The sequence below is a fragment of the Erpetoichthys calabaricus genome, chromosome 3 (assembly GCF_900747795.2).
Source record: "Erpetoichthys calabaricus chromosome 3, fErpCal1.3, whole genome shotgun sequence".
Lineage (NCBI taxonomy): Eukaryota > Metazoa > Chordata > Cladistia > Polypteriformes > Polypteridae > Erpetoichthys > Erpetoichthys calabaricus.
In genome coordinates this window covers 62,835,803-62,853,197 of record NC_041396.2, presented here as the reverse complement: position 1 = coordinate 62,853,197, position 17,395 = coordinate 62,835,803, and the positions used below count along the sequence as shown (strand labels likewise).

The 17,395-nt window shown below is 40.4% G+C and overlaps 1 protein-coding gene across 1 annotated transcript in view; it reads right to left on the bottom strand.

The window, feature by feature from the left end:
• nol10 (nucleolar protein 10) overlaps positions 1–14,901 on the bottom strand; it is an 81,728-nt gene extending 66,827 nt beyond the window's left edge. Inside the window, exon 1 of the mRNA XM_051924920.1 lies at positions 14,677–14,901. Within this exon, the coding sequence (XP_051780880.1) occupies positions 14,677–14,742 (66 nt within the window). The 5' untranslated portion in view covers positions 14,743–14,901. The remainder of the gene's footprint in view (positions 1–14,676) is intronic.
• Between the last annotated feature and the right edge of the window lie 2,494 nt (positions 14,902–17,395).

Genomic DNA, 17,395 nt, shown 5'->3' with positions numbered 1-17,395 from the left:
ATCAATACTCCATACAAGCTACTAACCCATCAGGTACAGTAAGTAAAATTCAGACAGGAAAAAAACAGCATCAAGAGGTGCACTTAATTGTTATTAACAGCAATAGAACATATTTTTTTTATTAAGTCTATCAATTTACATCTGTCTATCCTTTACTGAAATCATTTAATCCACACATTGTTTTTGCCCATGCACCGGGGACTGCAAGGAACAAAATTTCATTCAACCATACAGTGGGGCAAAAAAGTATTTAGTCAGCCACCAATTGTGCAAGTTCTCCCACTTAAAAAGATGAGAGAGGCCTGTAATTTTCATCATAAGTATACCTCAACTATGAGAGACAAAATGAGAAAAAAAAATCCAGAAAATCACATTGTCTGATTTTTGAAGAATTTATTTGCAAATTATGGTGGAAAAAAAGTATTTGGTCAATAACAAAAGTTCATCTCAATACTTTGTTATATACCCTTTGTTGGCAATGACAGAGGTCAACGTCTGATTTTTGAAGAATTTATTTGCAAATTATGGTGGAAAAAAAGTATTTGGTCAATAACAAAAGTTCATCTCAATACTTTGTTATATACCCTTTGTTGGCAATGACAGAGGTCAAACACGTTTTTCTGTAAGTCTTCACAAGGTTTTCATACACTGTTGCTGGTATTTTGGCCCATTCCTCCTGCAGATCTCCTCTAGATTAACGATGTTTTGGGGCTGTTGCTGGGCTACACGGAATTTCAACTCCCTCCAAAGATTTTCTATGGGATTGAGATCTGGAGACTGGCTAGGCCACTTTGAAATGCTTCTTATGAAGCCACTCCTTCGTTACCCAGGCGGTGTGTTTCGGATCATTGTCATGCTGAAAGACCAAGCCATGTTTCATCTTCCAATGCCCTTGCTGATGGAAGGAGGTTTTCACTCAAAACCTGACGATACATGGCCCCATTCATTCTTTCCTTTACACCGATCAGTCATCCTGGTCCCTTTGCAGAAAAACAGCACCAAAGCATGATGTTTCCACCCCCATGTTTTACAGTAGGTATGGTGTTCTTTGGATGCAACTCAGCATTCTTTCTCCTCCAAACACGACGAGTAGAGTTTTTACCAAAAAGTTCTATTTTGGTTTCATTCCTCTTCTGGATCATCCAAATGCTCTCTAGCAAACTTCAGACGGGCCTGCACATATACTGGCTTAAGCAGGGGGACACGTCTGGCACAGCAGGATTTCAGTCCCTGGCGGCGTAGTGTGTTACTGATGGTAACCTTTGTTACTTTGGTCCCAGCTCTCTGCAGGTCATTCACTAGGTCCCCCGTTTGGTTCTGGGATTTTTGCTCACCGTTCTTGTGATCATTTTGAACCCACGGGGTGAGATCTTGCGTGGAGCCCAAGATCGAGGGAGATTATCAGTGGTCTTGTATGTCTTCCATTTTCTAATGATTGCTCCCAGAGTTGATTTCTTCACACCAAGCTGCTTACCTATTGCAGATTCAGTCTTCCAGCCTGGTGCAGGTCAACAATTTTGTTTTCTGGTGTCCTTTGACAGCTCTTTGGTCTTGGCCATAGTGGAGTTTGGAGTGTGACTGTTTGAGGTTGTGGACAGGTGTCTTTTATATTGATAACGAGTTCAAACAGGTGCCATTAATACAGGTAACGAGTGGAGGACAGATGAGCCTTTTACAGAAGACGTTACAGGTCTGTGAGAGCCAGAAATCTTGTTTGTAGGTGACCAAATACTTATTTTCCACCATAATTTGCAAATAAATTCTTTAAAAATCAGACAATATGATTTTCTGGATTTTTTTTCTCATTTTGTCTCTCACAGTTGAGGTATACCTATGATGAAAATTACAGGCCTCTCTCATCTTTTTAAGTGGGAGAACTTGCACAATTGGTGGCTGACTAAATACTTTTTGCCCCACTGTATGCTATAGTAAGTATGTGGATGAATTACAATAAAAGTTGAATTACTTCATTTTTTCCACACATACCACAGGGGATGCATAAACCAGTGTGTTTCTTTTTGCCGGTCCCAAGCCGGATAAATGGGGGAGGGTTACGTCAGGAAGGACATCCGGTGTAAAATTTTGCCAAATCAATATGTGGACAACAATACAAATTTCCATATCGGATCAGTCGAGCCCTGGGTTAACAAAGACCACCACCAGCACTGTTAGTCAACAGGGTGCTGGCGGAAATTGGGCTACTGTTGGACAAAGAAGAAGAAGAAGAAGGAAAAGAAGGGGGGGGGGGGGGAGATGTGTCCGGAGGAAGGAGGAAGGAGGAAGGTACAGAGAGTGGAACTGAGGGTAGGAACTTGTGAATGCTGGCTGTATGACTGGTAAAGGAGAAAGTTAGCCAATATGATCGGAGAGAAGGAACGTTGATATATTGTGCGTGCAATAGGACATAAATGGAAGGGGAGTAAGGCCAGGTGGATCGGAGGTGGATTCAAATTCTTCTATCATGGTGTGGATAGGAGGAGAAATGAAGTAGGGGTTATTCTGGAGGAACAGTATGTCAAGAGTGGTTTGGAGGTGAAAGAGTGTCAGACAGAGTAATGGATTATGAAGCTGGAAATTGAAGGTGTGATGATGAATGTTGGTTAGTGCATATACCCCGCAAGTTGGGGTGTGCAATGGATGAGAAAGAAGATTTTGGGAGTGAGTTGGATGAAGTGATGAACGTGTACCCAAGGGAGAGAAAGTGGTGATTGGAGCGGATTTCAATGGACATGTTGGTGGAAGGGAGCAGAAAGAGACGAGGAGGTGATGGTAGGTATGGGTGTCAAGGAGAGAATGAACAAGGTCAGAGGATAGTGGGATTTTGCCAAAAGGAAGAACATGGCTGTGGGTGAATACGTATTTTAAGAAGAGGGAGGGAACATAGGGTGACATACAAGAGTGGGAGGAAGATGCACACAGGTAGATTACATCCTATGCAGAAGAGTTCAATCTGAAAGAGATTGAAGACTGCAAAGTAGTGCAGGGGAAAGTTGTAGTTAAGCAGCATAGGATTGGTGGTCTGTAGGATGACATTGAAGATCAAGAAGAGAAAGGGAGAGTGAGGGCAGAGCCAAGGGATCAAATGGTGGAAGTGAAAAAGGAAGACTGCAAGGTGGAGTTTAGGGACAAGGTGAGACAGGCACTGGGGTGGTAGTGAAGAATTACCAGACAGCTGGAAAAACTACAGCAGAGGTAGTAAGGGTGACAGGTAAGAAGGGTGCTTGGCATGACATCTGGACAGAGAAGGAGGAAAGGGAAACCTGGTGGTGGAATGGGGAAGTACGAGAAGAGTATACAGAGGAAGAGGATGGCAAAGAAGAAGTGGGATAGTCAGAAGAGATGCAGAAAGTAGACGAAGAGTACAAGGGAGATAAGGAGCAAGGTAAAGAGAGAGGGTGACGAAGGCTAAGGAAAAGACATATGATGAGTTGTATGAGAAGTTGGACACTAAAGAGGGGAGGAAAAGGACCGTGTACTGATTGGCTAGATAGGAAGGACCAAGCTGGGAAACATGTGCAGCAGGTCAGGGTAATAAAGGATAAAGATGGAAGCGTACTCACAAGCGAGGAGAGTGTGGTTGAACAGATATAAAAGGAGTACTTTGAGAGACTTATGAATGAAGAGAACGAGAGAGAGAAGAGGTTGGATGTTGTGGAGATAGTGAATCAGGAAGTGGAACGGACTAGCAAGGAGGAAGTAAGGGCAACTATGAAGAGGATGAAGAATGGAAAAGCCATTGGTCCACGTGACATACCTGTGGAAGCATGGAGGTGTTTAGGAGAGATGGCAGTGGAGTTTTTAACCAGATTGTTTAATAGAATCTTGGAAAGTGAGAGGATGCCTGAGGAGTGGAGAAGAAGTGTACTGGTGTCGATATTTAAAAATAAGGGGGAATGTGCAGGAGCTGTAATAACTACAGGGGGATAAAATTGATGAGGCCACAGCTATGAAGATATGGGAAAGAGTAGTGGAAGCTAGGTTAAGAACTGAGGTGATGATTAGTGAGCAGCAGTATGGTTTTCATGCCAAAAAAAAGAGGCACCACAGATGCGATGTTTGCTCTGAGGTGGTTGATGGAGAAGTATAGAGAAGGCCAGAAGGAGTTGCATTGCGTCTTCTGGACCTGGAGAAAGAATATGACTGGGTGCCTCAAGAGGAGTTTGTGGTATGTCGGTAGGGATGCACGATAATATCGGATTTTATATTTGTATCAGCAGATAATGGGTTAAATTAATTTTATTGGCATCGACCGATGACTAAATTGGACCGATAATTCGAACGATATTGATGACGCATTCACTGTGTTCCGGATGTGCCAGACATTTAGGCGACGCTGGGCTACTGTGCGAAAATATCTGCGGTGTGGAAGTTTTTCAAAGTGAGTGAGAGTGACAATAAAATATGCCATTTGCAACACTGTCCGACTAATGTTTTGCGCGGAGGGACCAAAGTGCGAAATTTCAATACCACCAACTTATTACACACTTGAAGACACCGCCATCCCGACAAATATACAGATTTCCTCAGAGCAAAAGAGGAAGAATCCTGCGCCACCGCGCACAAAATCAAAAACTGTAGTTGCTCAACGTGTTGATCAGTGTACTTGAAAAATCAAAGAAATTTGATAAAGATAACCCTAAAGCTAAAACAAATTACTTGCAAGAGGTGATGGAATTTATTGCTCTGGACGATCAGCCATTTTCTGTGGTAGAAGATACATAGCGCTTCCAGAGTTGCAGAAAATTGTGGAAAGTCATGTGCACACACTCCTTGCTGAAGATGTCACAACCATAAGCTTTACCACTGATATATGGACATCTGATATGAGTGCTATTAGTATGCTTAGTTTAACTGCTCAGTGGATCGACCGCAAGTTTGAATTGCAGAAAGCAATCTTGCACGCCCAAGAATGCTCCGGATCACACACGGGTGCTGCACTCTCTGTAGCTTTAAAGGAATGTTTGAAACATGGAAAATGCCCAAAGAGAATGTTCATGTAGTATTACGAGACAATGCACGCAACATTGCAAAGGCTATGGAGGAATGCGGGATCCCAGGTTTGCCATGTATGGCTCATACTTTACAGCTTGCCGTGAACGATGGCGTACTATCCCAGCGCAGTGTCTCTGATACAATAGCGATCGGCAGAAAAATAGTCTGTCACTTTAAGCATTCACAATTAGCCAACTCGCGTCTCAAAACTATACAAACTGAACTTGGTATGCAGCCGAAAATGCTTCAGGCAAGATGTTTTCGACTAGATGGAACAGCACATTCTATATGCTGCAAAGCTTGCTGGGAGCTGAAAAGAGCCCTTGGGGCTTATGCCTCCGATTTTGAGTTACCTGCAACTCTAACGCCTAATCAGTGGGGTTTGATCAAGAACATAATCACACTCCTTACTCCATTTGAACAACTGACAAAAGAAATTTGCCAGTCTGAAGCCTTGGCTTCTAACGTTATTCCCTCAATTAATGCCTTAAAACGACTGTTGACTAAAAGTGCTCATACTGACTTCGGAGTCAAAAACCAGTAAAAGCGCTCTCTTGGAGGCTGTAAACAATCGTTTCATTGAGATTTACAAAGAATCCATGTACTGTGTTGCCACTATTGTAGACCCGAGATACAAAGACCGCTATTTCGATGCAGATGTAAAATCACTGGCATTCAAAATGTTGCAAGCTCAGGTGGAACTTGCATCGAACGAAATGCAGACGACTGAATCACAGATAGATGGTCCACAACAGAAAAGGGCCAAGAGAAATGACGAAGTGGCTTGCACGCTCTTCGAAATGTACAACGAAATTCTTGAAGAGAACACATTGATGCCTCGGGAAAACAGCCAGATGACAACAGAGGTGAGTTAAAAAAAAAAAGCTCTGTGGAGATCTTTACAACATTGTTTTAAGTAAATAACATGGGCTGTCGGACATAATATCACTATTCTAACATAATTCGAATGTATACAAAATCTTGGAAGGCAAGAAAGAAAAACGTCAATCAAATATAAAAAGAGCGGTTGTTGGTTTTACCTCGCACTAACTTTGGCTTCATGTTACTTAAGACGTTCTGGACACTTTTGTGGGATTTTACAGATCTGTTTTTGCACGTAACTTTTTAGGATCAGTCTATGCGTATTTCTAAATTGTTAACCCATATTGTTATTAGTCATTAGTTAAATGGTCGGCATCTTCTGTGTTAAACACAACCATTTTAAAGATTGCTAGTTTTCATCAAGCGACTAAGCCAACTATAGCCTATGCTTCTTTGCTTCATATTTTTGTTCGGTGCGTGTTAACTAAATAGTTTCATAAATACACAAACTCGTTTTACATTTTTTTGTTACTTTGAAAAATGCTGTCTGCTAATAATTGATTATAATACTTTGTTGAGGTCTTTCAAGTATTTTGTGTAACATTTAATACACTTGTTTCATTGTAAAACACTTAAAAGGGTCACAATGCTTCAGTTTATTTACTGTAAAAAATAGACAAAGGGATATAAGGTCCTCTGGCCTCTAGGAAAAAAAGAAAAAAAAATGACTGCATTTACTTTGTTTGAGCAATCACTGACAATTTTGTTTGTTTTTCTTTAGAACATTGTCTTTAGAAAGTGCCAGTGCGGTTTGCGTCTTATTTCTCTTTGCGTTGCTTTTTGTGGGACAGCCAATCACATTCATGGAAGACCCTGTTTTCAACTGAGTCTCTTAAGCAAATGAGCAACTTGTAAGCAGATCATGATCATGCCCAATGCGTCGATCGTGTTGCATTCAAAAAAAATTTTTTTAAACGTTAGTCTATCATATATCCTCCCTATGGCATTTGCCACTTGATTGACATACAGGGCGGCCAGTCTGAGATCTCTTTCTTCTAACACACTAGTCATCCCGCACGCACGATCAACGTGCGAGCTACTGCAAAACTCCGGGCTGTGATCTAGTTAGCCTTCCAATTTATATTGACTAAAGAAGGATTTAAAAAAAAAATTTTGTTTTGGGCAGGGTATGGGCTGGATGTGGAATTGGGAAGAGGATTTTTTACTCACAATGTCACAATCGAAGTGCGTTTGTCTGATATGTCAATCTGATCATTTGCTATTCCAAACAAGGGAAAATGTGGAAAGGCACTTTCGAACTGTTCATAAAAACTACGAACTGACTTCCTTCCGAAAAGTGATCCGAGAAAAGAGAAAGGAGAGGGGAACTAAAATCGACGTTAATCGACAGCCGTCATTTTTCACATTCAGCTGAAGTCTGGGGCCTCATGGACAGTTTTGGGAACTTACTCACAGAGAAAAGTTCCAAAAATGAGGAAATGTGCTGCCTGCTTGACTGCATTATTCGGCTCTACTTATTTATGCGAGTCCAACCTTTTCCCATATGAAGATATTAAATCCAAGTACTGTAGTGACCATAAATGTATGAATTGTGTATTGTGCCATAAGGGTTATTCAGTTTGCAAGGTATGACAACATATATTTTATGTATAATGTATACTCAGTATATATATATATATATATATATATATAGTATATATAATTTTTAATGTAGGTAGATCATTTCGATCTGGGTCATTTTAAAAGTAGCTCGCAAGCCGAAAAAGTGAGGACACCCCTGATCTACAGTGAAAAGCAAAAATATTAATAATAAAATGTTTCAAAAAACAGCAAATACAATACAGACATGCATTCAATTCAAAGGCCATATACTTATTTTTATTGTAAGGATTCTAATCTTAATCTGACAGCCCTGGTTAAAAGCCAAAAGTGCAGATCTATCTTTTAGATATGAAAGATGACACAGAATATAATACTGTATATGTATGCATGCTACTTGGCAGGGTGCAGGGGATTTCATTTCTGAAGCACCAATCCCGAGGAATGAAAAATCCACTGAAATATTGGAACAACAACTGAGTCAGTTTCCTACCATTGCCAAAGTAGCACGCAAGTTCCTGTCAGCCCCATGTACTAGCGTGGATAGCGAGAGATTATTTCAGTTTGGCTTCTAATGTGATCAACGAAAGAGAAACAGAATTTCCCTGTGACAAGGCAGATATGCTCTTGTTAGTTAAGAAAACCTCCCCATCATGCTTAAAAATAGAAAAAATGATAAGCCTCCAGAAAAAAAAAGTTACTTATTTCTTTACTGTTTGTACGCTTTTCTGATTTTTAAAATTATAGATTGGTTAGATTTATCCATCAAAAAAAGAAAGAAAAAATGTTACGTGGTAAACTATTTAATACTGCAGACTGTAAAAAAAAGGATCAGATAGCCAGTCAAATGTGATTGAAGCAGAAGCCATTTTAATGATTGTAAATAATCTGCAAAGGTTGTGTATTCTTAAGTTGTATTGCTTATTTCATTGTAATTGTACATTTTACCATTTTTTTTCAGTTTTCATTTTGTCGATTATTGTTGAATTTGTTGTATTTGTTCCATCAAAAAGAAGAGAGAAAAGTTATTTAAAGCAAAAACCTGTAGAACTGTTCCCATATAACCAACAGGTAGCCAGCTAAATGTGCAGATATCATTTGTTTTAATGATTGAATGTGGTGTGCAAATTTGTTATACAAATAAATGTTCACTTTGTCTGTAATTCTTGTCCAGACAGATCAAGTCTCATTTTTCTCTGTATCTTATAAATATGTATATCGGTATCGGTATCAGCAGCTAAGTACATAGACATTATCGGATATCGGCATCGGCCCAAAATTCCCATATCGGTGCATCCCTAATTGTCGGGAGTGCCAGAGAAGTATGTAAGAGTTGTACAGGATATCTACGAGGAAAGTGTGACTGTGGTAAGGTCTGCAGTAGGAGTGACAGATGCATTCAAGGTGGAGGTGGGATTACATCAAGGATCGACTCTGAGTCCTTCCTTATTTGCAATGGTGATGGACAGGTTTACAGACGAGATTAGACAGGAATCCCCGTGGACTATGATGTTTGCTGATGACATTGTGATCTGTAGCGATAGTAGGGAGCAGGTTGATGAGACCCTAGAGAGGTGGAGATATGCTCTAGAAAGGAGAGGAATGAAGGTCAGTAGGAAAAAGACAGAATACATGGTGTGCAAATTGAGAGGAGGTCAGTGGAATGGTGAGGATGCAAGGAGTAGAGTTGGCGAAGGTGGATGTGTTTAAATACTTGGGATCAACAGTACAGAGTAACAGGGATTGGGGAAGAGAGGTGAAAAAGAGAGTGCGGACAGGGTGGAATGGGTGGAGAAGAGTGTCAGGAGTAATTTGTGACAGACAGATATCAGGAAGAGTGAAAGGGAAGGTGTACAGGACGGTAGTGAGACCAGCTATGTTATATGGGTTGGAGACGGTGGCACTGACCAGAAAGCAGGAGACAGAGCTGGAGGTAGCAGAGTTGAAGATGCTAAGACTTGCATTGGGTGTGACGAGATGGACAGATTAGAAATGAGTACATTAGTAGGGTAAGCTCAAGTTGGATGGTTGGAGACAAAGTCAGATAGGGTGAGATTGCGTTGGTTTGGACATGTGCAGAGGAGAGATGCCGAGTATATTAGGAGAAGGATGCTAAGGATAGAGCTGCCAGGCAAGAGAAAAAGAGGAAGGCCTAAGAGAAGGTATATGGATGTGGTGAGAGACGACATGCAGGTGATGGGTGTAATAGAACAAGATACAGAGGATAGAAAGATATAGAAGAAGATGATCCGCTGTGGCAACCCCTAACGTGAGAAGCCGAAAGAAGAAGAAGAAGAAGACCAATGGGCAACTCTGACCTGAAATAATAGCACGTGCCCTGAAATGGATGATCACTCTGTTCAGTACTGCTTCCTTTATTGCCTCTATGCTACTGAGGTTCTGGCTCCCTGCAACTTTGAATTGGATTAAGCAGGTTACGACATGAATAGCGTTGTAGATGGCTAATAAGTGGCCATATCACAACAGATCGACACAGATGTAATACTGTATTACAAAAGGTAAAATGCATATTCTGGGATACTAACAATACATGAGCAATGTTTTTCACAAGTGATCAAAGCTTGTTGCATCTTTGAGCTTCTGAAATATCTATATTTTAATATAAAGTACGTAATTAATAGGCAAGTTATTATATCACTTTACAAGTATCGTGGAAAGTAACCACCTAATCTCTGATAGATACTCTCTTTAGAGGTGCAAAAAAATAAAAAATCATATCCAATCATCTACTTTCAGAATTAACTGTTTTACCAAAAATCCAAGGGATCTACAGCCTACATTTACACCATCAGAGGCAAAGCTGAAACTAACCCTGGAATGAACACTTGCCCTTCCTTTGACCGGGGTGCTGACTAGAATGGGGTTGGAAAATGACTGACCTTTAAAGAGTACAATAAGACACCTAACAACAATAATTAGATTTTCTGGTAGAGCCCTGTTTATTTTTTTTAACCAGTGTTAGTGCCCAACTAGCTCCCCTCTCCTTTTGTGTCAATCATTAAGAACTAGTCACAACACACCTGTAAACAGGACAATCCTTGATTTTTTTTAATACATCCACCCATTTTTCCATCTATTTACAGAACTCCTTTAATCAAGTTTCAGGGTGACAAGGAGCCTGGACTCATTGTGGACAAGACACCGGAGTTAGTACTGCAAGGACAGATACTTGGTTACTTTTGTCAAGGGGTGCCAAGCTGACATGGGGTTGGGGCAGCGAGAGAACATCAGAAATGGCACAGAACAGAGAAATGTCTTTGTTAACCCTCTGGAATTGAAGTGAGAGTACCACATTGGTAGAGACAGCTAAAAATGCTAAAAAGGGACAGCAAGGGGCATTGGGGTAGTAAGTCCTGTTCCTGCTAGCAAGAGGCTCATGGGTTAAGGTAAATCAGGTTTAACTACAAGGTCTACTACACTGGCGTTCCTGTAGCAAAAATTGAGCTGCCACTGACCCAGTGGGGATCTGAGAGAACTTCACAAGAGTTTTTGGAGGCCAATCAGACGTAGAGCATACATTAGCCTATTGTGTAAAGCACATCACTTTTGTAGGTTGTAGAGGGAACATAACAGTACCCACATACATGTATACATACATACATATATACATACATATATAGCCCTAACTTTGCTTCGACAGTCTGAGGGATGAACCCAGTTTGTTAATTTTGACACAAATCTGCCTGCCAAAACAAGATGGAACCAAAAACAGAAAACAAAAACAATACCCATAATCCATATTACTAACCGAGAATGCTAAACCGGATGGACGCAGGGACATCCGGCCATGGGCCGTAGCCGCAAAGACGTACTGCGCAGGCGCCCCAAGAAATGAGGCGCCGCGAGAGGCGGACAAGACCACAGAAAAAAGGAGTGAGCACAGAAAAAAGGAGTCAAACGCAGGCGACGCACACAGCGCCGCACGAGCACAATACCCCCCCCCCCCCCCCCAAACACACACGCAACGGACGGGACACACACAAAGAGGACGATTCCACAAGCCCCTGGCACACAAAAAAAAAGAGCCCGCAAACCTCCCCCCCCCCCCCCCCCCCCCCCCCCCCACACACACACACAAGCAAGCAACGGACGGGACACACACAAAGAGGAGGATTTAATCCCATTGCACACGAAACGGGACGCACACAAAGAGGAGGATTCAACAAGCCACAAGCACACAAAAAAAGAAGCCGCGAGCACCACACAAAGCCCATTGGACACGAAACGGGACAGACTATGGACATAGCACACGAAACGTACACAAAAACGACGATTCAGACCCACGACCACAGTAACATAAATAACAAATGACACACAAAGCCCCATTTCTAAATGAACCGTCCGTATTAAACATACGTCATCTCAACACGTTCACAATATGCAGCATAGGTGGATCTCATTACAATGAGGCACTATTAACCGTTCAACCACAGAAAAGGCTCCATATTAACAGTGAGTGCGATCCTCCTTATTACTTATCCATATTTCTCACGCTCAAGAACAAACAAGTCATGAATTCACGATCACAGGTACAAAACGATACCACTCAGATAACGGGACCAAACACAATTCACACTATACAGCATAGGTGGATCTCATTACAATAAGGCACTATTAACCGTTCAACCGCAGAAAAGGCTCCATATTAACAGTGAGTGCAATACTCCTTATTACTTATCCATATTTCTAGAAGAAAAAATGTCTCGGATCCAAAAACGCAAAGCTCAACTAAAGCTTCTAACTAACGATGTACCTAAAAGTAAAAACTTTATGAACTGCATTAGATCCTACAATAGTTCATTTGCTTTTGCATCTACCGGAGTAAATATCAGGCCACCAAAAGGCAATGGCCCATACTGCTTTCGCATATGTGCACAAATACTGCATCGCATTGGAACATTGCACCCTGAAACAAATCAACAACGCAAATATGCACAAATCTACATCCTAGATCCACATGACGCAATCTATCAATCAAAGTGCTGCATCGCAACAGGCACGGATTCAAAACGAAACACCTCCCGTCTCAGACATACGTTAACGGCAAGGAAGGCTACAACGGGCTTCTCACACAGCACAGGCAAATCGATTACACCTCCAAAACAACACGTCCCAAATACTACACATGCAACAACGCGCCTCTCAAACGGCACAAGCAAAACATACACCAGGAAAATTCATTCGGATTAATGAATGTCATTTGCAATCATTGTCATTCAGTTCACTTCCCTGAAGAAAACAACTGGCAATACAAGTAATACATTTACACGTTGTTGTCAAAAGGGTCAAATTAGACTGCCTCCTTTACATTCATATCCTGAATATCTACAGAAACTTCTAACTAACGATGTACCTGAAAGTGAAATCTTTATCAACTGCATTAGATCCTACAAATCGGTATCCACTATGAACATTAACGGTGGCACTGCACGTGACATCCGTCTTGCAAAAATGTTAATTATTGATGAATGTACAATGGCATCCAGTCACTTACTCAACACCATTCATAAACTTCTACAAACGTTTATGAATAATGATATTCGCTTTGGAGGAAAGGTACTTTTATTAGGAGGAGATTTTAGACAGTGCTTAGCTATTCTTCCACATGCCATGCGCTCAGCTATTGTTCAGTGCACTTTAAAATACGCAGACAATTGGCATTGCTTTCAAAAGATACAGTTAGTAAAAAAGATACGATGTCCAGAAACAGATCATAACAATTGCTTATTACAACTGGGAGATGGTTCACTCACCAATACAGATGGACTTCACCCACATATTATTACAATTCCTCAAGCCTTTATCTGCGACGACTTATTGACAGACAGATTTGGAACAGCAATCTCATTAGACCAAATGCCCCTTTTGTATCTATCTATCTATCTATCTATCTTAACACAACGCACTATATTATGTCCAAAAAATATTAATGTGGAAAACATAAATACCCAAGTCATTCCATTACTTCCTGGAAAGACACAACTCTTTCTAAGCTCTGACAAACTTGACTCTGATCACAACAATAACCATCTTCATTGACATTACAAGTTCTGACCTGGAATTACCTTTTACACTTAAACAGCGTGTACAAAGAAATTTTCCAATAAACCTTTACACTGTGCCACACATTTTATTGTTTGCTTTCTATTTGCATCATCTACACCTTCACACTATTCTATATCTCATTCATACATCACGCTCTTTGTCATTCCCAACACCAGGGGTTGGCGACCGAAGCGAGCAGGGGGCGGAGCCCCCTAGTTAAAGAGAAGACAAGCATATCTACAAATTGTACACAGAAAGCAACATTTTCAGCCCCAAGTTTAAAGGTGGTATTGTAGAGATCAGCATTGCTGCCTTATTCCCAAGAGAAAGGAACTCAAACCACAAAGCTCCCACATTCTACTCGTGATTATCTCAGGTTACTGGGAAAGATGTGTGTTCCAAACAATCATGGTCTCCTGTTGTCGCTTGCAGGGTTGCTCAGATTGGTCGCGAATCTAGAGCACTTTGAACTGGCATGTGCTCGCTCAGTAAATTGGAGTTATTTACATTTACTTGTCTTACTTTCCAAGGCGATTAACAACATTTGGAAAACAATTCCTTACATTTTTTTTTGTTTGTCCAATTGACCCACGAGCGGACGTGACTTGCTCACGGTTACAAAGTGTCAGTAGCAGGATCAGAACCCATAACCACAGGGTCTCGGTTCCAAACTTTAAAAACTACGCCACACTATATCAGGAATATATTTCACAATCTACACTGTAGTAAAATAAAACCGATTAATTGTACAATTAGAAATGTCTCTTATTCTATGTATAAGGTATAAATGTAATTCATGCTCATGTTTATGCGAAAGTTATAAAATGTACAAAAGTAAAACTGGGGTATATTTGGATCATCGGCAAAGCTTGTGAAAGACTGGATGTTAAGGTACAAACCGATCTAAAAAAAGTTCCATGCAGAAAAAAAGCTACAATTAACCATGTACTTAACGTTGCCTAATTAGTCGGTAGTATTCCGATTACTACTTGTTTACAAAGACGGGTTGGAATGAGAAAAACGTGACTAAAAAATTGGTATGGTTCGAACTTGAAAGTTACAGTTTATAACCAAGAACTGCATTCTCTTATAGTATGCATTTCCTGAAAATATGCGTGGTTTCGCTTACACTAATATAAAATAAAACATTTAAAAACGGCATAACCACGTACTTACCTCTGGCAATGATTTTCCACAACTGAGATTGTAAATCTTTACATCGTTTACACTTGACACTTGCATTTTAAAGGTTTTTACTCAATCCTTATTCTCATAATGGTGTTTAAACATAAATATATTAATAAATATATAAAAATATCAGTTGCTCCAAAGACAGCTCTCACTAACACACACATGCGTTACTTAACATAAACACCACGCATGCTTTTCGCCCGATACTACCGGTCCGTCCATAAAACGGTCCGTCAGGAAACGAGGCTTAGTACAACGGTGGAGTTCCACAGTGTAAATGCCAAGTATTACACAAATAGATGTTTATTTGACCACAGGGGCATATTTGGATTTTAATAAGCTAGATAGATAGATAGATAGATAGATAGATAGATAGATAGATAGATAGATAGATATTTTTTTAAAACAAAAAAAAACTTTATTGACAGAAAAAAAACAGCAGTCAACTATACAACAACTTACACATTATATTATTATAAATACATTTTCATGTTAAATATTTTTGGAAAAACACAACTGAAACCACAAAACTCCCCTAAAAAACAAACCGCAGTTCTTCATTAATACATTCACATAATATACTATTCACACAACATATTGCTTTAAACTGGTCAAGATTCTTTGTGGATTTATAAAAATTAAAATCTATCAAAATGCGACTGATGCACAGTATTTTAAAAACTACAATCGGATCTTGTAAACCACTCCCTACAATTTTATACTTTCTGGTTTTCCAAATGGCTAATTTACTTTGCCCCAAAACAAAGTTTGCCAAATTTACATTGTTTACATTTCTTTTTGTTCTTTTAAAACCGAACAGAAAGCCCACCCTGGTGTACACCATTTCCAATCCCCCAACAAGCCTCTCTATTAAATTAAACAATGGCTCCAGCCTTGTACAGAACATAAAGCAGTGAAACACAGTTTCTCTTTCCCCACAGAAACAACAACTGTCAGACACCCCTGGCATAATAATTGACAAGAAGGAGTTCACATCTAAGATCCCATGTAAGACCCTCCACTGTAAATCGCCCTCCAGGCTGGCTCGGAGAATTCTGTGCATCTGATCTGTCTCCTCCATGGAATGTCTGGTATCGTCCTCAGGGAGTCTCGGTGTCTCACCTTTACACACAACCAGTACATTTGTTTCCCTGTAGCCGTTGGCAAAGGCAAGTTCATCAGCCTCTGCACTGAAAGAAATTTGCTCTGCTCCACCGTTGTCCAGTCACCCACAGGAGATACCAAAAGTGGTGGAAAATCAGGATCCTCAGGTGGATGAGTCCGTTCATTGAACATGTCTCTCAGGAGTGCCGAGCTCTCAGCTGACAGTGAAGCCTTTATTTGTGTTAAAAAAGTCTGCACCACTCGCAGTGACCGCACTCCAATCTGTTGTGCAATTTCTTTTGCATTCTTCCAACAGAAATTTTCACAGTCAATAAACTGTTTCAGTTTTGTACACCCTCCACTTTTAAGATGATTAGTAAAAGTTTGAGACAGTCCCACTGAACTACTGAACTTCAGATTGTTTACAATGGGCTCTTCCAAAACCCAGAACAATGACAGGCTGTCCTCATCCCCTTTAATTGTCACCATCTGCCAGGCTCTAAAAAGACTCTTATAAAAGTCTGGTAAGTCCGACATCTCAAATTTATTCACCTGGCATAGCAGCAGAGTTTTTCCAAGTCTCAGGTGTTCAATGTGATCAAAAAAATGAAATGCAAAATCCATCCATGGTTGGTGCTCAGAAGGATACAACAATGCAGCAACTCTTCCGACCACATCTATAATTCCTTGCCCACCTTCATCCAGTGGCTGAAACAGGACACTTCTCCTAAGCCAATGCAGGCCATCCCAAAAAAAGTTGATTAAAACTTCCTGAATACTCTGAAGCAGCTGTGCAGGAGGCTCTAAACAAATGCATTTATGCCACAGTCCTGAAGCTATGAGATTGTTAATGATGAGCATCCTGCCCCTGTAGGATAACTGAGGTAGAAACCACCTCCACCGTGAAAGCCGATCCTTCACCTTCTGCAGTACTCCATCCCAGTTCTTTCGTATGAAGTGTTCATCCCCAAGAAACACTCCTAAATATAACAGACCTCCAGATGACCACTGCAGGCCACCAACCAGTTGTGGTGGTTTTAAACCAGTCCAGTTTCCCACTAAGATAGCACTGCTCTTTTCCCAGTTTATTTTAGCTGAGGAAACAATTTCAAAAGATCTCTGGCATTGAAGCAAAATGTCAACGTCCTCCTGATTTTTAATGATGATAGATAGATAGATAGATAGATAGATAGATAGATAGATAGATAGATAGATAGATAGATAGATAGATAGATAGATAGATAGATAGATAGATAGATAGATAGATAGATAGAACCTTTTCATACAAATGATGTTGCTCAAAGTGCTTTAAAACATGTCAAAGTAGTTAAGTGCAAAAAAAAGACAAATTAAATTTAGATAAGAATAATAATGAATTCACAGTATACAAAAGATAAATTGATAATGATGCACACTTAACTTAGGAAAGATATGTTACTGAAAACCATGAGGACTGATTGAGGTCATTTATGTTAGGTAGAATGCCTAGATGGGGCTGGGCGGTCTCATGGTCTGGAACCCCTGCAGATTTTATTTTTTTTCTCCAGCCCTCTGTAGTTTTTTTTTGTTTTTTCTGTCCTCTCTGGCCATTGGACCTAAC